At 38.8% G+C, this 24,912-nt stretch overlaps 2 protein-coding genes across 2 annotated transcripts; both read left to right on the forward strand.

Annotated features, from left to right (window-relative positions):
- Positions 1–4,094: 4,094 nt before the first annotated feature.
- LOC139718100 (non-structural maintenance of chromosomes element 1 homolog) lies at positions 4,095–12,022 on the forward strand. The gene is made up of 7 exons (XM_071629591.1): positions 4,095–4,205; positions 4,581–4,797; positions 6,588–6,706; positions 7,115–7,192; positions 8,769–8,912; positions 9,727–9,840; positions 11,896–12,022. The coding sequence occupies exons 2-7, from the start codon at positions 4,689–4,691 to the stop codon at positions 12,001–12,003; spliced, it is 672 nt and encodes a 223-aa protein (XP_071485692.1). The 5' UTR covers positions 4,095–4,205; positions 4,581–4,688; the 3' UTR covers positions 12,004–12,022.
- Positions 12,023–16,853: 4,831 nt separating this feature from the next.
- On the forward strand, positions 16,854–23,892 carry LOC139718087 (uncharacterized). Its single transcript, XM_071629578.1, has 5 exons — positions 16,854–16,982; positions 17,388–17,621; positions 18,879–19,134; positions 20,778–21,222; positions 23,562–23,892. Exons 1-5 carry the CDS (start codon positions 16,854–16,856, stop codon positions 23,890–23,892), a joined length of 1,395 nt encoding a protein of 464 aa, XP_071485679.1.
- Positions 23,893–24,912: the final 1,020 nt, after the last annotated feature.

Here is a 24,912-nt window from a genome sequence, read left to right on the forward strand (position 1 = left end):
ATGTTGTAGTAAAATGGTGTAAATACTCGATACAAATTAATACTGTGTAGTACAGAAATTAGTCTATCATTGAACTATATTCCATGTATTCAAAAGGAGTGTCTATTTTTTCTTTTAGAGTGAGTACCTTTCTCTGAATGAAATCTTCAGTGTTATTTAAAAAAAAAAATCTAATTGTACTTAATAATGTGAATCTGTGCAAGCTGTGGAAAGCACAGAAGTGAGGAATGTGATTTAATCTGGAAAGCGTATTACCCACTTTTGTGTCTCCACCCCTGGAGGGTGTCTGAGGCATAGCATTTTGGGGGCATTTCTGTCTGCCTGTCTGTCTGTCTGTATGACCCAGATCTTGACGACACAATTTTAACGAAAAGAAGAAGAAGAAGAAGAATATTCTGTGTATTTATGAAACATTACCAGAGTGTAGCACATGAGGTGACAATGTGCTGTGTAGATTTTGGAGCAAATTTTCCCTGGTTCGACGACCAGAGTCGCAGAGCTCAGGCAGAAAATGTAATTTTCCAGCCCTAAAGAATGTCAAGTGATGGTATAATTTGATAGGAAATCTAAAAATAGATATACAATCATTAGCATGTCGATCAAGTTCATGTCACTGTTTTTGAGCTTAAAGTGTGATTTCCAGATATAATTTCAACTAGTTCCAGTGGTGATATGTGGTAAAAAAAAAGACAGATATTTATAAACAGCTGTTGATGTGGAATGGCATGGATACAATCATTCGCATGAAAGTTCGCATCACTGTTTTTGAGCTAAAGATTTAATTTCTAGATAAAATTTCTGCAAATTCCAGTTGTGATATTATGTGGTAAAAAGGATAGAAATGTATAAACATCTATTGGTGTGAAGTGGCTGGGATGCAATCATTCGCATGAAGGTCAAGTTCAGGTCACTGTACTGTTTTTTGGCTAAAAAATGTAATTTCTAGATATGATTTCAACCCGTCCCACAGGTGATATTATGTGGCAAAAAGCTAGATAGGAATGTATAACAGCTATTGGTGTGAAACAACAGGGATACAATTATTTGCATGAATGTCAAGTTTAGGTGTCTGCTTTAGGCTGAAATGTAATTTCCTGGTATATTTGAATGTAACCGACTCCATAGGTGGTGATATATTAGGGAGCTTTAGATTTGTGGTGTGGACGTTTGAGACGACGCTTCAGCTGGACGTTCTCCTCTTCCCTGAGTTGTGTTGAAAAGTAGCTTTAGGTTACGTTGAGACGCAACCTGTAAAAAATAAAATGGCGCCCCTGATCTGTGCATAAAGTAGCTTTCTACGTTGTGAATTTAAGGGACGTACAAATAGCCCAGAACATGTAGTGAGAACTCTGATGACGCGAGCTATAAATGGATCAACTTTGATGTGTAATTCTGTGCATGCTCAGAACAGTTTTTTTCCCTCTGAACGTCCCTGTCGTAAAAATCTAAAGCTCCCTCTCATAAAAAGGGTAAAACTATATAAACAACTTTTAGTGTGAAGTGGTGGGGATGAAAGGTCAAGAAGAGTCCCCTAGCTGTCAGATCATGTAATTGAAACAGGATCACGTTTATGTTTTGTCACCATGGCTGAGGTTGGCTGTTTGGAGTAGCTATAGTAGTGCCAAACGTAATGAAGACAAATTATATACAATGACCATTCCATCACTAGTTCCAAAGACATTGACGCTAGAATGTTTTATTGTTGACCTTGTTTGGGTGTTGAAAGAATAGCTGTGAAATAATATCATATCTGAACATATATTGACAGTGTTTTTGCGTCTAGAGATCAAATATTATCCAAGTGTGCTTTAAAGATAAACCTTGATTTACTAGTATTCAAGTGGTTCTGAATATGACTGTAATATGTAGAAAAAATCAGCAAAGTCTTGAGTGCATCTATCCTTGTAGATGTCTACTATTTGTGTTTTTCTGTCTTTTTTTCTTCTGTTGGCAAGCTCCCCAAAGGCAGCGTGATCTTGCCATTGAGTAATCACATGCATGAAAAGTGATTTTCCATATTCACTAGCCAGTCAAGCTGTCTGTTTACTTCAGTAACTTAGACTCCCAAGCTGTTGTTTGGGAACATTGTTGACATGCCATAGATTCTACACTGGAGCTTGAGTCATTAGAGTTATTGTAGCTGCAGCGCCTCCCCCCCCCCCCCCCCCACACACACACCCCCATGCAAACACACACACACGCACACTCACACACACACACACCCTCACACACTAAAAACACGTTCTGTGGCCCCTGCATTGCTACACTTAGAGTGGGTTTGCTAATCTGCAACTATAGGGCCAAGTCTAGATGCAAGCAACTACTGAATGCTGATACGTTGTAATTAAAAGAGCTTGGTGAGTTAAGCTACAGTACCTGGGCACATGAAGGGCTGAAGTCTAAATAAGCTATTTGAAGATGATGTGTGGACAAATGTAATGTGTCAAGACCCCATCCTAAGACGATCAAATTCTCTTCCTTTTCGATCAGTACATGTGCAATCCATTATTTACCTGATGCTATGTAATTGGAAGCTATATGAAATGTACTCCTCTCCTGTTGTGATGTGATGAGTCCTTGTGGAGTGAGCAATAAATATTTTCTGCTTCACTGCTGAAACTGTTGCATTTTGCTTGCATTTTGTCGTGCCTGTGAATGATCACACGTAACAGAGCGGTTCACCTCTTCCTGGGTTTATATAGAGTACAGTGCACTCCCGTTATAATGAACATAGTTATAACAAAATTCTGGTTACAACAAAGTAAAAATTCAGGCCATAACATTATCCACTCTGGTTTTTAATTGTTTATTTGTTTGGATTATAACGAAAATTTGATACATATATGACTAAAGGAAACTGCCGATCACGAGGACTTCGTTATAACTGGAGTCCACTTATGTGATGTCTGTGATTCTGTGATGTGGGAATATTTCATACAAAAAGGGAATGAGAAGAAGTCCCAGACTTGCCTTTAAATCTCACCCTTTTGCATTACAGGGGCCATGTGGAACCACCCCTAGGCCCTCGGCCCATCCACTTATAATAATAATAATAATGATGATGATGATGATGATGATGATGATGATGGTGATGATGATGATGATGATGATGATGATGATGATGATAATAATAATAATAATGATAATAACAATAAAGAAAATGTGCAGCAGCTCCAGCATTAGATAGGCAATGATGAGGACAACTAAATGTAGTAATTTCATCTTACAAGCGATAATGCATGGTAATTTTTGTCATGTTAGGAACTCCTGCCCACATGCAAGTAAAAGGTACCTACATGAAATGAATCTGCTTTTCATTTTCAGATCTTACTACATGTATATAATTTCCATTGAAATCACATTCTTCTGAAATCTTATTCATCTTTTCAAGCATACTTGTCTTGCAATTGTTCCCATCAAAATCCACCAGTGTCTTTCACATTTATCTAAATTATGCCTTCCCTCTTCTTTTGCTTTTTGCCCTCCCCCGGTAAAAATTCAAAAACAAGAACAAAAGGTGCCTAGTAATAAACTACATGTACAACTTTATTAACTGTTTGATCACCTTATTGATTTCATTACAGAGAAATTCTTAAAATGAAATCATGGTCATCTTCTAATTCGATGGGTAAACAGCAAGACATTCATATCGTTTTTACGCCATACCCTTTTTCTTCAGTAGTATTTTGGTGGTTTTTTTTGTGTGTGTTTTTTTTTTTAAAGACCATTTCATTTCCCCAAGATGATTGTTCGCAGGAGCGGGAAGCGGGGAAAACCCCTGAGCAAGCATCTAGTCTGACTTCCGGTCCTCGGCTAGCTCCTCCCCCCTCCAAAAAACAAAACAAAAACAAAACAAAAACAAACAAACAAACAAATAATGATATAGATAGCAGGAAATGCACAGCACTTATCGATAACATGTAGCAGTTTTGCACTTATCTTTTTAATTTGAGCACAATGTTTCTGCTGGGAAAGACTACCGGCATGACAAAATAATTAATGAGAGACCTACAACCAATGTAGGCCAAATAAGAGGTGAACATCTGTCTCGGCCTGCCTCTTGAAAAGATTACGAACTTCACACTTCGCCGCGCGGTTTACGACTTGCGTTGAGATCTTTCAGCACAGTAGTTAGACGCCAAAAAAAAAACTGAGTTACAGTCTACATAGAGAGCTATCTTCAATATAGCATTCAAGTTTATAAGGTGAGCATAGAAAAAAAAAAGATATTGTCAAAATAATTTTGCCTGTTGTGTGCAATCAACGCATCAGATTCTCAAAAGGCAGATAAGTACGTATGACCTGTGTGCAGGCATTGACCGTTGCCATTGCGTAGTCCCGAACGTTCAATTTGATGCTGTGTAAGACGTTTATTTTATTTTGAGTGGACACCTACCCTGCTGCTTCTGATCTGTACCTGGCCTGTGAGCTGCACCTATGTCCAATCCGTTTTCGATCAGTCCGTTTGTGTTTTAGTAGCAATTTCCATGCCTTCTCCAACCCTACCACTGGCAACTGTCCTGCATGCTGTACGACATGTAATCTTAGACGCTCTCTGTTTTATTTCTTTCAAAATCTAGAGTCAAGAGAATTCACTGGTGACACTAGTCACTACCCTACCCTGGGCCGCAACTTATGTCACAGAGGCAAAGAACGCAGCAAAGTGAGGCAAGTGAACCAAAGCCAACATGTTGCAGCAAGAGCACAAACTCCTGGTACAGACTCTCCTGGCACGGGGACTACTTACGGAGGAAGAGATGGAAGGCATCTATGCAGAAATCAAGGAGAGATGCAATGGTAAATTTATCTATCGATCATACCAATCAAATTCTTTGCTCAGGCAATCTGTTCAAAATTTAATTACATCATGTGCTTCCCTTCTCAGATGAGATCTTAACAGCAGTCTGTAATGTCACAGTATTAGACCTGTATACTCTTAAAGAAAATTCAGAGAATTTCACAAATGTTCACTATTTATGACAAACACTCATTCCTTTTTCCTTTAGTGATTGCATAGACAATCTACATAAAATGTGAACAGTAGGTGTCTATGTATGGATGAACTAGATCCAAGTGAAGTCCACAGCAATGTTGCTTTGCACAGATTTTCTAATTTTCTTCAAACTTTCACTAAGTGTTTTGGTATCTTTCTAAATTCCTTAAATCCACATACATACCGTGTAGAGTAAACATGCCATGATTCGGTCACTTAAGGGGCTATTAGCGATATCGGCCAAATTCTGAATGGTTATGAAGTAATTTCTTGCTTATCTAGAATGAAATATTGTACTTTATTCTTTTCTTATACTAAATTATTCTCATTCTTACAGAATATATTGGGATTTTGCGATTCCCGACAACCTCTTTTTAAGCCATGATTCGGTCGCGCCTGCCTTCGTTCGGTCACGCGCGGTACTGTGATTCGGTCTGTAGATTTCTGTGTAGTTTGTTAATACTTCTTCGAAAAAATAAGTAACCAAATTCCACAATCTCCTTCGCAAAATACTACTTTAACTAATGCTGATCTAAATTTGTAGGAACCTACTTTTGAAATGGGTAAAGACAACTGATTAGAAACACTCACTAGTTACTTGTCTCGTACTTGTCTTCTCGTGCATGATCGTGTGTAACATGTTGCTAAACTAACCAAGTGATGGCGCACTTGCAATCCAAACGCGCGCTCACAAGTGGTCTGGTGGATCGCCTGACCGAATCATAGTCGAGCGCCCTCTTAAGGGCATGGGTTACCTTTTTTCAAATAGCTTCAACCACAGTCGGCCATTTGCAATCTAACCGCAGTAGAGTGAAGACCAAAATCTTTGCTCTCCATACATATATGTAATTTTACGCAATTTACATAACAACTCACCACATGGTAGGTCTACCAAAGGCTCTAATTCTTAACTCGCCTGTTAAGAAACCCCGGAAATGGCCTCTCAAGCGGTGAGAGGATGATTTTGCAGGCAGTTCTGGGGAACAAAAAGGTATGTATACCCCTCTACCGTGGCGGTAATTTTAGTCAAGGACTTCAACATTCCAATAGCCCACTGAGACTTCTCATGTTTATTCATGAGTTTCTAGCGAGACTCAGATGCAGTCATGTGACCGAATCACGGAAGTGACTGAACGATGGGTCGTTTACTCTATGTTTGGAAAAATAATTCTCTTTAATGATGGATTCTGTTATTAATTTTTTCACTGCTTACAAATATCAGACGTTTCGATGTCCATTGTGTGGTGTCTAGCATTATACCCGAGACTGATGGAACTTGTTAATTGTGAATTCAAAATGCTACATACATGGGAATTTCTTTTATGTAGGTGATAACAGAAACTTTGCCTTGCACAGTGAAAAACAGGAATGACAGTTTTTGTTATTTCTGCTCTTTTATCTCTATTGATGATAATGATAATAATAATAATAATAATAATAATGATAATGATAATGATAATAATGATAAATAATGATAATACATTACATTTGTAATGCGCTTCAATGTTTCTCTCTCCCTCCCCTCTTTCTCTTTATTTGTCTCTCTCATTTTCTCTGTCTCTTTCTTTAACTTACGCTATTATGGTAACTATAGTAACCAATCCGGTGCCCTTAGCTCAGTTCAAGGATACCATCAACAGCCAGCTGAATAAAGTTTCCATGGAGATTAAGCACACGCGAGACGATGACACTGGGACTCCAATGTATGCTCTGGTAAGTCTGGCAGTTCGTGAACATACCAGGAGAACATGGACTCTTTGTGCTACAACAGCAAACTTTCACTTTGGTTTGACCTGTAAGAACTGTATGCAAACTTGAGCAACATTAATATGTCAGCACTTTGAGCAAAGTTTCAGTGGATATAGCAACGCTGCACACTGGCACTGGTCGGCCGGTTCCTGACCAGTAAAAATCACTGTTGGACTAGTAACTTTTTCAGGAATTCACCAATAAAAATGGCAAACCCCCCCCAGGAACCTACTGGTCCTACAGACAGGTCAGACCGGTAGAAGAAATGGGTTAATATGCAGCCCAGGATATAGATAGTAGTAAAATAACATTTTAAATAATTTGTTCCTTATTTCCCACTAAATATGTTTTTCATTGGCTCTGTCATTTCAGGTTATGGTATGGACCGATCTCACCACTGATTACAGTCATCACTACCAGCCCCAACAGATTGAGTACTTCAAAAAAGTGGTGAGTTCAGGTTCATGAAATCTCTGGACCAATGAAGAATGAACAAGTGGTAATGTTGTGATTTCTCACTAGGGAACTGTAAAACCAGAAATGTTCGTGTGCATTTTAATTTCACAAATTTCGTGTGAGCCAAGATTCAAGAAATTAAAATGCACTCAAAAGTTCTTAGCTCTTTCTGGTGGCTTGACTAGTCTCTCATAAAGTTCCTCAGCTTGCTCCCCATACAATAACCACAGCAAGAAGGCCTTTGACAGAGGCTAAGTTTCTATCTACTTCCCTATGTACAGTGTAGCTGTTTAGATAATCCTTTCAGTAGACTGTATTATACAACACCTGAAAAGAATGTACTGATTAGTACATTAGCCAACCAATTTGTGCATGGACAGAATAAAAGGTCATTCATACTAACACAACAGGCATGTTACTTTTTAAATTCACTGGGATTTAAGCATCTGTCATGTAAGGATTATTCATGTAATCCTTATAAATGCTGCTTGCCAGCACATCCACCTGACAGCAAAAGTGGTATTTGGCAATGTCAATGGAAAGAGATTGTTGTTGCATTCAATGCAAAATAACGGAATTGATGATTTCCCGAAGTGTTAATTGACAGAGCATTGTGGTCATCTGGTCTACGCGAGTTCATTCTTTGTTTGAACAGGATTGATGAATCCCATAAATTGTTGCATGAAGCTTATGCATTATGTGGTTCTGAAAACGTGTGAAGTGCTCTTAACCAGCTGAGAAAAAAGAAAGGTATTTCATGCCAAATTGCCCATGAGCCAACTCTAAATTGGTGTATTGCTCATCATGTGACATGCCATTAAAAGTTCCACTGTTGCACAGCATAAGTCCACAAAGTTGCACTGTTGCTGTCAGCCGTGCAATTTTGTTTGAGCAAAAATGTATGTCACATGGCTGATGTCAGTAATTTCGTTTGACTCCCATGTTCTTGTTAAACACGTGATTGATGCGAATTTTTTTTTCTTCCGTTTTAAGGCTCTGATGTCACAAATAAACAAACCTTTGCAATGCGCGTGCACTCAACAGTTACAGGCACACATTCTGTCGGTCATTTTTACTGTATTGAACAACTTCAACCATTTGGTTTCAGGTATAACTGGCTGTGACTATGACTGTGCCACTCATTTGCCCTTCATGAAAAACTCTTTGCCATTTGAGTACTAAATTCAAGAATCTGTGCAGACCACATCTGTTGATGTCTGATATGTTTTATGAAACATAGTGCATGGTCTTTGCTCATATGCAATGGAACAAAATTTTGCACTTGTTAAAAAATGAGGTGCACTAGACATGAGTCAGCTTCGCCTCAGTGAATGTAGCGCCTCTTATCTTTCACCTCACGCAAAATCTTGTACCTTCACACTTGTGACCATTCACAGTTTGCATAGTATCCTGGCTGAACTTGAGCCTCCAAACTGATTACAAAAGGTGGAGAAAAATGCAGAAAAAGTGGGACGAAAACTGACACTTATCAAACTGTGTCATCATAATATTGTTGAATCTAGAATAATGAATAGAATAATTCTCTCTCTCTCTCTCTTGCTCTGTGCAGGTGAACTCCATTGTGACATCAGAGAGAGGTGTCATGTCATCCACTGACCTCCTCAACCTCGTAGATGAATGTGAGAGACCCATGAGTAAATCGGATACACAAGACACACTGCAGCGCTTGATGGAGGACAAGTGGTTGAATGAGGTAACATTGGCTGCTGGTTGACAGACTCATGGCTGAAGTGATCATGATAAAAGGGAAATTCCATTCTGATTCTAATAATAATGATTCACAATACTTCTATAGCGCATTATCACATCTTAAAGATGTCTCTCTAAGCGCTTTCAAAAGAAAAAATAAAAATAAATTGCTGTGTATAAAAACAGAAAAGTCACAGAAGTAGATCAATGAACATTTTTTTAAATTAAAAATCAGACAAATTAAAAGAGTTACTGAATGGAAAAGTTGAGAGAGTAAGGCAAATTGGCAACTCTGTGTGATGTACATACGTGTGAGTGTTGACTAGCTCTCTATTCTGTTCATCAAGAAACCCCCCCCCCATAAAAAAAAAAAAAAAAAAAAAAAAAAAAAAAATTGAGAAACATTTTTCTTTGACCTGTTCTTGGCATGATTAGAGGTTTACCGGTAACACATTTTTGCGTGTCCTTCCCAGCAGGTAAGTTCTGTCTGTGCCCACATACTAATCTAATCAACTACACAATCATTTCAATAAGACTCACAGAATTGACATGAGGTTAAATGCCGCTTGAACTTGAGTATGCTATGAGTATGCTATCTATTTCCAATTGCAAGTAATTGGTTGTAGCTACTATATGTTGACTTGCGTACTAGCTTTTATACCCTAACAACAGTGTTGTGCTTGGTTGTCAATTTGTAGAATATCAGTGTAAGTCACTTTTTTCCTGAATGTACATAATTATAGCACTATCGTAAACCAGTCAGAATGTAGGTGCAATGGCAATGTTTTATTTTTGTTCTTCATTATTTGTTATTTCAGAGAGATGGTGAAATCTGGCTCTCCAGCCGTACCATCATGGAGCAGGAAACGTACCTGAGACAGACGTATGATTGTGTGGACGAATGTGAATTCTGCAAACAAATCGCTATCAAGGTATATCAGATAATAAGAATATATTGTTTATATTACTGTATACGCAGATAGATAGAATAATTGTAGAAAAAAAAATATAGATTTATTCATTTATAATGTAGATAGGTAGATAGATGCAATGAATATGAACATTTGAAGCTGCAGTTGTACAGTTTTAGGCCAGCATGTTTGAAATGTTAGTGCTGGTTATTGTGTAATACAGGTGACTCTTGTAACAAAATCCTCAGGATCAGCCAGGACATATTTGTCAACAATTTGTGACCGTGCATCACAAAACGAACAAAAAGTCGCACCCCTTGATTTTATGTGAGGACTCAAAACAGGTGAAATGGTTCAACCAAGTCAATCTTGAGTTTTTCATATTTTCTGAAACAGCTATCCTTCTTCTACATCATTCTTCAGTTTGGTATCTTAACATGAATGGGAAAGTGTTTTTTTAGCAGTTTTTCTACAATCCTTTTTTGGGGAAGAGTAGAATAATCAGGTATGTCATAGAGGCCCCTTTTCATGTCGTGGAATCCTTTGCACACTCTTCACTTTCAAGTCTAATAACTTTTGATAGAATGATGCTACTGTTTTGAAAGTTAGCATTATTCATGGGCAGAATGTGTTAATAGAACATCTGAATTTCAGCTTAATCTGATAATCCCTTCATTGTTGTTGCTCTAGTGGTTTACATCCTGTGTTTTGTCCCTTTCATGGCACTGCTAGCATGGCTTGGTTAAGATTAAGCGCTTAAATAGACAGTGTACTTCAAAGCCTCTTTTCTCAGTTCACACTTTTCCAGAGTGTGTGCTTTCTTTCCAGTATTTAGGTAGGTTAGGGGAGTCCATTTGAATTGAGTTATACATCATTTCAAAGCTTAGAGTCTGCTCTTTCAGAATCTGCCCTTAACTAAAAATCCATGTCTGGCGACTTTTTTCTTGGTTTTGTGGTGCAGGGTCACTTTTCTTTCTCAGATGTCATTGTGTATATATAATAATATCATAATCAAGGACACTGGAAGTTACACTGTGTATTTGTTGTGGTAGCAGCTAAGTGGTTAGTGGGAAGCCTGTGTAGGGTGGACCCCTGCAGTAGGCATGCCATCCCTGGAAGACACTGCATACCAGGCATAAAATAAAATTGGTTGAATCCCTGACATGAGTTGGATTGATATGGTATTTAGATGTATGCTAATTAGCATACAATGTAGTGTTATACATTATCAAATTTACATTGACTGACTGACTGACTGACAGCCTGTAAAAAACACAAATCACCAACTGCCAATGTTCAATTTTCAGACAGTGTTAATCCAGAAATGGCAGCCTGGAGTTTTGATTAACTTCAGCAATATTTGATTTTCAATTGTTATGAAATTTTCAAAGGTAGACTGTGGTGCCAAATATGTCCTGAAGTTGTTAGTTTATCCTGGAATCACACTCAATTCATTATGTTCATTACTCCATATGGCTTGTTATGCTCAAGACCTCTATCCCATGTTTCTATAAAACAGACAATAGAGCTGAGGAAGACTTAAGGTCGAAAGCTCCTACTGCTGAAGCTGGCATTGTGCGACATCTATTGCCTTCATTGTCACAATGATAAATAAGACATATATATATACACACACACATACTGTATATGCTGTTATTTTCACGTACAAATATTTTCGCCAATAAGGAGGTCATAGACATTTTCGTGAGATGCTTTCGCGAATTGACACCAACGCTAATGTAAATGCACTGTCGTCCAAGCACATCAAGACATTTTCGCATGTTGTTAAATTCTTGATCCAACTGTGATCCACGAAATTTGCGAAAAAATAACAGCTTATACAGTACATATATGATATGATTGAACAGATTGATAAATTTGAACCGATATCATTGAGGAAGATCAATTAATTCAACAAAACTTGTTCAATATAAATGTGCTTCATCTTCCACCCTTGAAGCTTGAAGCTTGTCCAAATGTCCAAACTTTCTGACCACAGTGTAGTGACTGACTTGCTTTTAATTATGAAGATTGCATTTGTTGCTTGTTTGTTTGTTTGTTTGTGTTTTTGCACAGTGCCAGATATGCAGCCAGTGTGGGATCAAGCGCCACAGTTACTGCGCAGAGCGCTTCACCAGGCCGCAGGAGAGGGTGTGTCGAAGATGCAGTCTTCCTTGGGAGTGAGACAGCGAGCCCTGAGAGAGTGGGAGGGAGAGGGGGAGGGATCCTCTTGCCTTGTTCAAACTGTCGAATCCTGGGGAGGAGACTTTTTGATTCAGAAATCATCATCCTGTGCTTGTTAAATTGGCAACTCTGAATTTTGTCTGCCTAGCCTACGTTGGAGAAGGAATAAATGGAACTGAACACATTCATTTAAACAACATTTTTAAACATAAAGAAAGTTTTGCTATTTTTTTTTTTTGCCTATTTGAGAGAGATGCAATAACTTTCATCTTTTAAAATGTATTGCAGATTTAAAAATCCAGGGTAATATAGCTGTGAAGAGGTGTTTAAAAAATTTGCAACTGGCACAATAAATGAACACCAAAGGGTTGAAATGAAATGAACAGTGAATATAATGATAAAATAACACAACGGTCTCTAATGGGATGGGTGAATTTATTTGAGAAAGACCCCCCCCCCCAACCTTGAGGACATGGTCCCAATTGATAGTACATTAGCCCATTTGCACATCACTGCTTCTCAAACAATAAGAACAGCTAGGGGCAAGCTTAAGGTGTACAATGTATCCATTAAAGTGCCTTGATGAGTGAATGTGTATGTTGATAGAAGTGACGGAGACTTTTGAGAAGGGGTGCAAATGAGAAGTTGTGCCATTTTACATGTGTCAATAAAAATATAGATCTTGGCCACTCTTTGCAAGAATCGGCTAGAAGTTAGCTTGCCAGTAGGAATTGATTCATGATGTAGACGTAAAACCATTTGACTCTGTAGGAACTGAAGATTCTTTACATAATTGCCTATTTTTCCCTGAAGGTACAGAAATAATGCTCTCATTTTGACAACTTTCTAAATTATGCAAAATGGCTCATACTGCATGTTTATGTTTGTCTAATATTAATTAGTTATGTTTATTTGAAAGCCTATTGAGACTTTACCAAGAGAATGGTGTGTCACAGAAGTAATTCTGACATACTTTTGTTGACTTTTGGCCTGTTCTTAATTACATAAATATGTATTCTATATGGAAACAATTAGAATGGTAAAGCATAAAACTATGAAAAAGACAGAAAAACAGACAGGGGTTTTGGGTGTTTTAGGGAGTAATAAGACAGGCGGTTTCGGACAGATCAGTTACTAATGGGTTAATCACTTAGGGGAATTCAAGGCCTGAGTGATGATGGGGAACCCCCATCCATTTAAAGATCTTGGGACTGGTGTGATAGAAGTAGAGAGGATATTTAAATGCCCCTGCTGACGCATGCAGAAACCATACCATTAAGTGCGAAATATGGTGAAAACATTATGAAGGATTGCCTAGAACAACTTTGCTGTTGACTTCCCTGTGTCTTACAGTATGTGGGAACCTCATTACAACAAGAACCTACAAACCATGGCAATAACCTTGTTGTAGCAAGTTTTGCACTGTATCAGGGGGTATGAAAGCAAATATTATTTTGTAAAGAGGTGGCACCTGTGAAATCACCTTGTTATAAGGTTTCATTACGTTAGACCTCATTAAAATGAGATTCCACCATATTCAGTTTAATTCTGGACCTGTGCTGCATGCAAATGTTGCTAATGTCAAGGGTAAAACTTGTGGTCAGCATACTACGCCAATTCATTACTCGACAATCTGACGGTAAACACCTTGGGGTGTTTGATTGTGTTGTAACTTCCCTATTTGCTCACTGTTACAACATGTTGTGTTTCAAGACCGAGTCATTGCAGTTTATTCATTTTGTATTGTCGTTATTCTAGTCATGTTTGTGTAGGAAGATAAAGAAAATGTAGTCACAAGCCTATGTTGTTTAGCCAAAGTTTAGTCGTTATTCCTGCTGAGTACAAAGAGCATAAAATGAGTGGTGATATGACAGTGTACATACATTTACATGCATTAACTTCTTATTTTGTGTAAGATTGAAGACATGTACCCATGTTTGTATGTATGTTTTATGTAAATATGTATAATGTATGTATGTATGTATGTATGTATGTATGTATGTATGTATGTATGTATATATATATATTTATATACATGTTATGATTGGATGGATGGATGGATGTGTACATACCAGTAGATGGTGGCATAGCAATTGAACAATGATTAAAAAGTTTGATGCTGTATTCTATTTCTATGTCAGTTTGTTTTAATTTCATGCTGTACCATGAGTATTAAGTAATAGTACCATCATAATGAATGTAAGTATTTGAATGCGTGTATGCTTAATATATGTATGTGTATGAATGTATGTATATGGATATGTGCATACTGTAATAATCATGAAATGTATCGCAAGGGTATTACATACTCCATTGTAAGTTGCATTCTGTCCCATTTAAACATAATCACTGGTAACCAAATTAGTATGGAAGTGCACTCGCGTTATAATGGACTCTTAAACAGGTGTAACAAAGTTCTTGGTTACAAAGAAATCAAAATTCAGGTCCCAAACTTATCATTGACACTGTGTATATATCTTCATACACTATACTATTCAGTTATAACAAATTTTGATGTAATGGAAGAAAACTGCCGGTCCTGAGGGCTTCGTTTCAACAGGAGTACACTCTACTAGTATGCAGAACACCAAACAAGCAAAATCGAAAAATAGGAATTCAAAGAATGCTTGAATTTCTCAGAGTCAGAAATGCAGCAAATCAGATTGAATTGGAAAGAAATGAATATACAGTGTATACTCTCTTTTCTTTTCAAGTTTTCAAACACGACTATAGTATCGACCATGTAATGTGATTCTGATATAAGTATTCCAGGTGGACACAGCTATTTCATGTACATCGTATTTCCTTGGACAAAATTGATAAGAGAAACATAGCATTACCATGGCATTTTTTTTTTCATCAAATCAAAAAAAAAAAAAAATTCAAAAGGGGAGATCTCATTCGTGGAAAAGAGGGGACGGATGTTTGTTTTGCTTGATGACGTGATGACAGAGTATGATTTTGAGTGCTTATGGTCCAGCTCCCACCACACGCACCCCCCCCCCCCCCGCCCCTCCCACACACACGCACAAAGCAAATCATGAGATAAATATTGAAGCGAAAGTAAAAATGAAATGAACAGAATTAAATAATAAAGGCTATTACACAATACACAAACCGCATGTCGGGAGAGGCTAATCGAACGAGTATGCCCCCCCCCCCCCCCCCCCCCGAACCTTTTCCGGAACAGGAACATAATCGTGCGAATCCGCACGTTTATACACTAAAATACAGCAGCGTGATCATGTGAGTATACGGTTACAAGAAGCCAAGTGCAGGATTTAGCGAGTGATAAGAATTATGTGTTTGGGCATTTACTAGTACGTTTGTACAGTAATCCCTAAAGGGGATGTTTTTCTATATTCCAGCGCACGAGTGTTGACCTTATAAATCATATGCGTGATATTATATAGAATGCATATAAACTCTGCACTTTCACCAAAAATGTCTTCCGTGCGTTTATTTCTCCAAGCTGCTGCATGCAGAATGATATTCGAGTGTACAGCGAGTTGATACAATAAAGGCTGAAGGAGGGTCTAAGAGTCATTTTTCTTTTCTCCACCAATAGGTAAGTTTTAGCTTCTCATAAAGAACATGCAGGCAAGAATATATAATAATTCATTTTTTTTTTTCAATATTGACTGCAGTGTATTTCATTGACAATGCAAGTATAGTTTGTTGTACACTATACACACCTACAAAATGTACAAACTCACTAACTCGGGTGCGCAGCCATGTCCATCTATATTACTGTTTAAAAACTCCCATACGTATTTATATTCCGTTTCTTCAATTGACTAATCTACCTTGGACCAAAAAGCCTGAGATTTGTGCCATCCTTGCATTCCCTTTACATCCTGTATCTCAATAATACGGAAACATGAATTCCCTAATTCGCAAGTGCATCCGTCACACCACTGTCTCCATGCACTTTCAATCTATTATTATTGAATTCGAGGCGATGAAAAAAACAAACAAACAAAGAACGCTTTCACATAACACGTGATAAAAAATGTTGCCTCTATCATACATCTGCCTTAAATTGCTGGTTGATAAACCTCTACATTAAGTGTGCAGTGTTAAAACAAAAATAAACAAAATGAAATGAAACCCGGAAGTGGCACCAGAAACATTTTATGCCCCCCCCCCCCCCCCCCTTTACGGAATTCTTGGATCAGTCCCTGCTGGTACTATGAGTACCCACTATATCCCTCCGATAATGCATGTATAATAATGCACGTGATGGGACCTATACTACAGTGCTATTGTTACAGAATATTGCATGCTTTATTACCATTGTAGTACAAACACATTTAATGCATCTTCGCGAGAATTTTCACATTTCACGCTGTCATGGAATACAAGAAATTAGAAAAAACAGTTTTAACTTGTCCCATCACAATATTGAAGGGTGACAAAATTTAGAACTTATTACTTTAAAGGTTAAGCGGTTTAATGCTCCTATAAACGACGTTATCTAAAAATGCATAAATATTGATTATATTAACAAGTTGTTGTGCAAGTCGATGAGATAGTTGTTAAACAACGTTACTATTATCATCACCTGTACAAATTTACATAGTGCAGTGTGTCGATAGGTGCAGTGTTACCTTTTTTCTTGAAAAAATTGAACACTTCCAACATCCATAGCTCTGTTGTCATGTTTGTTTTGTTTCATAACGAGCAGGAGCAGTGTTTGACAACTTTTTCCTCGTTTTATTTTCATCTGTTCTTATCATGATATATGGCATGGACTTTATTTTTAAACTTGCCCAGTAGGTATAAGGCCAAGATCTTTACCGTACCTGCTATCCTTCTCTTGACCATTGTCTCAGCTGAAAATACTTGAGATGGACGACGATGTGAAGAAATGTGCCGTGGTCATCGACAACGGGTCAGGCGTGTTGAAGGCCGGGCTAGCTGGGAACGACCACCCGAGTGCCGTATTTTCGTCTGTTGTCGGCAAGCTGAAGTTGCGGGTATATATTATATACAAACGGGTATTTCTGTATATTAACGTTGCTTGCATAATATGCCTGTCACGAAATAATTAGTCCTGGAATTAAAGTTATTTAATGGTATATTACATTACACCTATACGCCTTCATAATTCTCTACATCACTTGTCCTTAAAATGAATATCTCAATATGTTTATCAAAAACTAAATTTTGTATTGTATCATTTTCCGATTTTATCTTTCAACTTCGGAAAATGAGTTTATGAATACCTTATTGGTATAATATTATTCGCTCTTTTGAGGGTTGTGTATACCAATATTTTCCGGGAAGCTTTTAGTTATAATTATCCGTTTTCTATTTAATAACGCAAATGCTTCACGATCACGAGGGTTCTGACAGTTTTTTTCATGATCGAATATCAATAGTCGAGTAAGCTACCAATTCGGGAATATTATGTCGGACATGACGCCCAGAAAAGGAGACATCTCTTGAATCTGTCCTATCCCATAAACCACGGCATCATCACTGATTGGGACGCCATGGAGACGATTTGGCGGCACATGTTCGACCACGAACTCCACGTGAACCTCGAAGAGAGTCCTATTCTGCTCAGCGACGCTCCGCTCAACCCGTGGGATACCAGAGCCAAAATGGCCCAGGTATACAAACCGGCTTACGTCAGTTTGTGTTTATGCTGTATATGGGTAGACCCCTTTATATCAGAATTTGTATGTCACATTGGGATGAGGATATTCTTTACAATTCCAAGTCATTTTGTGACCTTCCTCACGCAGTATGAGGGTGTATCCCAGTCGCCTTCTGACTGTCGGGTATAGATGATATAATGACAGGATGATGTTCCTCAGGCCAAAGGTTCGTTAAAGGGATGGTATACAGTATTGGTGGAGATGGGAATTGGGCTTTTAACTTTTTGCGAGATACCAAGAAAACACTTATATATGAAATAGTACAGAGCATACCATTTCAAGAGGAATTCAAAGTTTATTTGATGAGAATAGGGTTTGGAATGACTGAAACATCCAAAAACAAAGTAAAACAAAGCAATCGTAAAAAAAGTGTGGGTCCCACACTTTATTAGAATCACTCTGTTTTGGATATCTCAGCCATTTCAAAACCAATTTTCATCAAATAAACGTTGAATTCCTTATGGAATTACATGGTCTTTCATATTTCATAAGAGGTTTCTCATTATCTCACCAAAAAATTTTAGAAAGCTAAAATTCGGTCTCAACCAAAACTATACGATCCCTTTAATCCTGATATGAAAAAGTTCGTAGATTCCGAAGGTTCGTTATCCCGAAACACACACATTTCGTATGCCTGGATGTTCCTTAATCCAAACATAAAATATTGATTAATCCGATCATTAATTGTGACGTCATTCCAAAGGTTCTTTATAATCCGACGATGAAATAAGGTTCCGAACGTTCTTAAATGCGATAATGAAGAATAAAAGTTAGTTATTCCCGAGGTTTAGTAATCCGAAAATAAATCAAGGTCGGTTGATCCGAAGAAAAAGAATAGAGAAATATAAGGAAAATATAAAATAATACATTTTCATGAAAAGTGCACATCATTCAATCGACTTCTGGCATTATGTTAATGATAATATTATCCCCCTTCTTTTCTGAATGATGCAGCTCAAAAGCTTTTTCATTACGCTAGAAAAGTGACAATAATATTTGGGTCCAAATTGACGTCATAATAGTAGTCTCCGTATATCCAGCAATGTATGACGACACGTGCAGAAGCTTCACAACTTTTGAACGAATCGTTCGATTTTCCTGAAACGTTCACAAGTTACTGTGTTCTACTAATATGGCTGTTTTTACTAAATCTACTTGTTTTATATTTGGGCTTTGGCTTCTTCTGTTGACTTGCTGACGTAATGACAGATCCTGTTTGAGAAGTTTGGAACGTGTGGAGTACACATGATTAACCAGGCAGTCTTGTCCTACTACGCGATCGAGGATCGCTGGAGGAGTTGTTCACTCGTGGTTGATATAGGCGACAGCTTCACGGACATCGTACCCGTCTGCGAAGGCTTCATCATCCACCAAGCCGTCGAGCGCGTTTACTTCGGTGGACGAGATTTGACGAACCACCTGATGAAACTTCTCAACCAGGGAGAATATTCGTTCTCGACAACGGGTAATAGGCCTATAAAATCACTGTTACTTCATATTGCCTCTAAAAGACTCTATAAGAAAACAGAAAAAAAAAATATTGTATATAGGATCGTCGGGAATTTATTATTGCTGTTGGTCGTTAATACCAAAAAAAAAAATCCCTTTATCTATAGACAAATTTCAAAATCCTAGAGCAGTAATACGATTTGTCCCTTCCTTTTCAGTTCCCTTTTTTTTTTAATCGCACAAGTGTATTGGGATCTTAAGATTGTTTATACAAACAAACAATCGAACACAAATATTACCTTCTTTGCCATGTTGGTATATATCAGAGAGAACTTTGTAGAAGTGTACCACATAATGTTTTGGAACTTAAAGGACAAGTTCACCTTCATAGACATGTGGGTTGAGTGAATGCAGCAATATTAGTAGAACACATCAGTGAGAGTTTGAGCAAAATCGGACAATCCGTTAAAAAGTTATGAATTTTTGAAGTTTCTGCTCAGTCACGGCAGGATGAAAAGACTACTATAGCTTGTGATGTCACATGAGTACATCGATATAAAGAAAGAATAAAGAAAATTCAACACATTTCCATCTTTCTCCCATAACAAAAGAACACTCGACTTCTCTCTTTCAGAAGGCAGGAAGAATAATATTACCCTTAACATACGTCAGTAGCAAGTCGAAGAACTGTGCATTTTATTCAAAAAGTAAAGTTTTGTGAAATTCTCTTTTTATTTTCCTTATATAGTTGTACGCATGTGACATCAAACACTGTAGTAGTCTTCTCTTCCAGCAGTGACTGCGCAGATACTTAAAATATTTGTAGCTTTTGAACGGATTGTCCAATTTCCTCAATATTTCACTGATGTGTTCTATTAATATTGCTGCATTCTCTCAATCCTTATGTATATGAAGGTGGACTTGTCCTTTAAGAGATAATTTCCCAAATGGAATTGAATCGGCAATCGTAGATTAAGCACAATGACCGAATGAGAAAGCATTATTTCTAATTTTCAAGAGAAATACTAGTGATTTCCTTCCTTCAATACAATAAACATCGCATTTATGTGAAAAAGACAATAATTATTTCCTCGGGCTGTTGGTTTTGCAAATGTCGGTCCACTCGCGAAATTCGCGAAAATAGAGACACCGCAAAATATACTGCGTGTATTCGGCTTTGTCTTTTTCTCCTTTCCCTTAAAGAGGAAATCCACCCCAAGAAATAAATCAACTTCAAAAGAAAGAGATGAATTTTCCTACAGAATGATCTAAAATGACATAAATCGGATAAGAAATAAGGAAGATATGACATTTTTCGGAAACATTTCTTGACCAGTCCTTATGAATTCTCAAATGAGCAAGCTGATGATGTCATGCTCTTACAAATTTTTGTTCGAACCACACAAAAAACAAACAAAAATCACATATTTCAGCTAAATAAATTGATATAAAACTTGTCTTAAAACCAAATAAACTAGAACAAAGAAAAATGTCTGTTAGCTCTGATAATACCACGTAAAATGTGAAATGTCAACATGTCATATTTTCCTCATTTTTAATGCAATTTTTGTCATTTTTGTACCGTTATGTAGGAAATAATTCTTTTTCTTTTGAAGCTTATTTATTTTTGGAGTGAATTTCCTATTTAAATACCAACAGGAGAGTGGGAGATTGTCAGGGAGATCAAAGAAAAGTTTTGTGCCGTCCCTCTGTACTTTGGAGACGAGCAGCGTTCCGAGTCGACTTCGATTAAGAGAACACATGTTCTCCCAAACGGCGACGTCATCACCGTTGGCAAGGAGCGATTCCTCGCCACCGAGCCGCTCTTCCAACCACGACTTGCCGGGCTCGACCACCCGGGCATCCACGAACTCGTACAGCGCAGCATCAACAAGTGCGACGTCAGCCACCGCGGGGATCTCTACTGCAACATTGTCCTCTCCGGAGGCACCTCCTTGACGGAGGGGTTGTCGCACCGACTCGAGCATCTAGTCTCCGACGCCAAGAGAAGAATCCGTGTCGTGTCACGTCCAGAGAGAGGATTCCTTGCCTGGGCCGGAGGTTCTCTCCTGGCCTCTCTCTCGTTCTTCAACAATAAATATATGTGGGTCTCGAAGAGAGACTACGAGGAATATGGACCGAATGCTATTCATAAAAAATGTGCTACTTAGTTCATGCCAAAATTTGAGCAATATGTCATTCATTTGTTCGAAACGAAATTGCTAGTTGTTCAAGGAATGAAAGTTTGATGTAGGCGGTCAAGTGGTGTTAACATTTCTTTGAATACTCATTATGCGTAATTATAGTTACAGTTTGTTATTGATTTTCTCGTTGATATTGACTTTCTTGATATTGATTTTCTCGTTCACAAAATCAATATTGAATTGAATAAAGTGACAAACTGGGTCAGAGCCTATAAGCTATCACTCAATGCTAAAAACCCCCCGAAATAGATGCTTTTTAGTAATACTGTTGATAGTTTAAGTACAAAATTAATATAGTATTAGATGATTCTCATCTACAAAGAGTATCACATATCAAATTCATGGGTGTCATTGTAGATGACAAACTTTCCTGGAAATCACATGCTGATAATGTTTGCAACATAATTTCGCGTAATATAGGCGTTACAAATAGATTGAAATTTCATATTCCACAAAAATTATTACTTATGTTATATTCGTCGTTAATATTGCCTCATCTTAATTATGGAGTTTTAGTTTGGGGCAACACGCATCAGAATTTATAAGAAAGAGTGTCCCTTTTGCAAAAGAAAGCTCTCCGCGTTATCTGTTATTCCCCTGTACGTTCTCATACAATGTTGTTTACCTCTAACAAGCTCTTCAAGATTACCGATTTGTTTTTGTTTGATTTAGGGCAATTTATGTACAAGTATAGCAATAATTTGCTTCCGTCTATTTTTGATTCTATGTTCCTAAAAAATCGATCATTTCATGAATATCCCACCAGGCGTTCCTGAGGCTGCGTTCACATAGAAGTATTCTGTATTCGGTATTCGGTATTCGCTATTCGCTATTCGCTATTCGGGCACCGAGTAGGCCTACACCATCACCCGCACCGTCAACTCACCATCCCATGCAGTGAGGATTTCTTCCTCCTACATCCCAGCAAATCTTATTAACAATTTCTAAACTGCATCAGAATGTCAGTCTACATGCTTATTTTTGCTAAAGGGCAACTCCAGACCAAAATTGTCATTATTTCATAAACGAGAGACGGTATACGCTGCAAGAAAATCGAACTAGCTCGATTCCCACTTTGCTATACTATTCGCAGCTATTCGGTACTTTCGAATAGTGCCCTCTTATGTGAACCGGTGTGAGGAAATCCTATCGTTCGATTCACTAAGCTATTCCCGTGCCCTCGAAAACGAGCCCCGAATACCCGAACAGGGATGCCAAGTTCAAAAAGATTTTATGAGTGAGATTTCATGACTCGGCATCTCGGCATGCTAATGTGCGCGCGAGCGAGGGTGTGGGAGGGGTTTTTCTCCCCTGTGGCCTCCCACGGTAGGGAGGTTTTTCAATTTTTAGCTCTTAATGGTGCGATCAGGTGCATACTTAAGTGACTATTTGTTACTTACTTTGAAAGACAAAAGGGAAATATACCTTCAATTGCAACTATCACTTTAATATTTTGAGCTATGCTCATTATCATAGGCCCAAGTTGCAGACTTCGCCCGATGCGTGAGAAAAATGGGTGTCATGCGTAAGATCGTGAGATGGCCCCTAAATGCTTGAGTCTCACGCAGAATGCGTGAGACTTGGTAGCTCTGCCCGAATACCGGTAGTATACTTGTATGTGAACGCAGCCTAAGAATTTCATTTACTATACATCTTTTAAGATAGCGATAAGCATGGCGGACTATAGACGGACGCGCCTTAATGATCTCCCTGATCATCTAATTGCGACCGACCTGTTCTGATAACCAGTATGAAAACGGCTACTGAGGCAAACAACGCGCAGCTCAACTCGAAGCTGGACACCCTTCTTCCTGACGTTAACGCTCTCATAACTGAAATGTCAGGTGTTAAAATAACTGTAAATGAGTTGGAAAATCTCGCTACGGACGCCTCAAGTCGGATTGGAGATATTGAAAACAACAGAATCCCTGACGTGATTAAAAAAAAAAAAAAACTGGAGAAAATCAAAGGTGAACTGGATGAGAAGCTCACACTTTTTGAAATTTACGAACGGTAACTGAATCTTCTAATCTACGGGAAACCCAAATCCGCAGGGGAGAACGTCTACGGTGATACTTTTGCTACGCTACTAAAAATTCATATGGAAGAAGCTACGCCCACCAATATACCCCTCATCAACGCCCACGTCCCCGCTGGGAACACCGGAGGTGACAACCAGTCCGACCTCATTAGTCATCCTCACAACTCACTGTCGACTGATCGCTTTCTCCATCAACAGCCACATCAACAGATTAGACAGCAACCTGCTCGCCAGACCCAGCCTCAGGCTCAACCTCACCCCCGTCAACAGAGCAGAGCCCAATACCATGACCAACGACAAATGGGACAGCAGTTTTTACCATCATCGCATCAGCCTCAGCCGTCAGTCGCCCCCATTAGAAATCCTCAACCAGCACCACCGGGGATCTCAGATTTCCCCTCTCTTCCAGCACCACCGGGGATCTCAGACTTCCCCCCTCTTCCAGCACCACCGGGGATCTCAGACCTCCCCCCTCTTCCACATCAACCTCTGCAAAGGCGGCCATACTCACAGCCTGCAAGAAGCCTAACTTCAAACCAAACCTATGAGCGTGTTTCTACTGAGAGCACCTCACATCCCTGGCATCGTCACGAATTTTGTCCAACGCAGCACCTCGTATTTTACGACTACTCGAGCTGTTTCTACTGAGCGATAAAATACGAGGTGATGCAAATGTGACGTGCAAATGCGGCGATTCCGGAAGTCAGGTATTTTTAAGTCACAGATTTGGGTCACGCGCGCACTGCCTGTTGATACGATCCGAACCCAGCCTGCTTTGCTACAACTGCGTCGGCTATTTTTTGATTAGCCATTTCTCTTCGTCTTCCCATCCAATATACCCCGAACTAACATACTGGTATCCTGCCACTGACTGATGAGAAATCTTTGGAGATCGAGGGTCCAGTTGAGATTTTCTCAAGGCTGCGACATACTAATGTGGTACTCTCGCGATTTCGAGACAATATAGAATGAAATAACGCGGTGTAAAATCAAGTAAGTGATGAGGGCTTAGTAATGCAAAGTTAGGCTGTTAATCACGCGAACAATAGGCGATGAATGCCACAATTCACATGTAACGTAACGTATAGGGCCTATAACACATACACAAGCGAGTTGGTACCAACAAAGCATGATGCGAACACGGTCGCTGTGTGTACACACGTATTTTGTACACATGTGTGCGATGAACCTATTGAAAAGCGCGGGGAGAAATTCTAGACGTCCGATACACCACGAATTCCGCTACCCGGTGTGTTTCTACTGAGAATCGTCCTTCGCGTCACCACGCATCGACCACCTCAATAGATGGACGACGGAGCACCTCGCATCAGCCGGCATCGGCCACTACCAGATCTGTTTCTACTGAGGAAAAATTCGAGGTGTCACCACGCATCGGCCGGTATCGGCCGGCATCGGCCGGTATCACCACACATCGGCTGGCATCACCTCGAATTTTCGTCGCTCAGTAGAAACACGCTCTATGACGCCAGAAACCCAACTTCAAACCAAACCTTTGGCTCCAGATCGCTGAGCTTACCTGTCATTCCAC

This window comes from Diadema antillarum, unplaced genomic scaffold (assembly GCF_040938485.1).
Source record: "Diadema antillarum isolate AM-2024a unplaced genomic scaffold, OU_Dant_1.0 scf00000088, whole genome shotgun sequence".
In the NCBI taxonomy this organism is placed as follows: Eukaryota; Metazoa; Echinodermata; class Echinoidea; order Diadematoida; family Diadematidae; genus Diadema; species Diadema antillarum.

Coding starts and splice junctions, on each gene's coding strand:
- LOC139718100 (XM_071629591.1), top strand. CDS start 4,689: ATGTTGCAGCAAGAGCACAAACTCCTGGTACAGACTCTCCTGGCACGG. Junction 8,913..9,726: donor AGGACAAGTGGTTGAATGAG/GTAACATTGGCT, acceptor TTGTTATTTCAG/AGAGATGGTGAAATCTGGCT. Junction 9,841..11,895: donor GCAAACAAATCGCTATCAAG/GTATATCAGATA, acceptor GTTTTTGCACAG/TGCCAGATATGCAGCCAGTG.
- LOC139718087 (XM_071629578.1), top strand. CDS start 16,854: ATGGACGACGATGTGAAGAAATGTGCCGTGGTCATCGACAACGGGTCA. Junction 17,622..18,878: donor CCAGAGCCAAAATGGCCCAG/GTATACAAACCG, acceptor ACGTAATGACAG/ATCCTGTTTGAGAAGTTTGG. Junction 21,223..23,561: donor TTCTTCAACAATAAATATAT/GTGGGTCTCGAA, acceptor CTCCATCAACAG/CCACATCAACAGATTAGACA.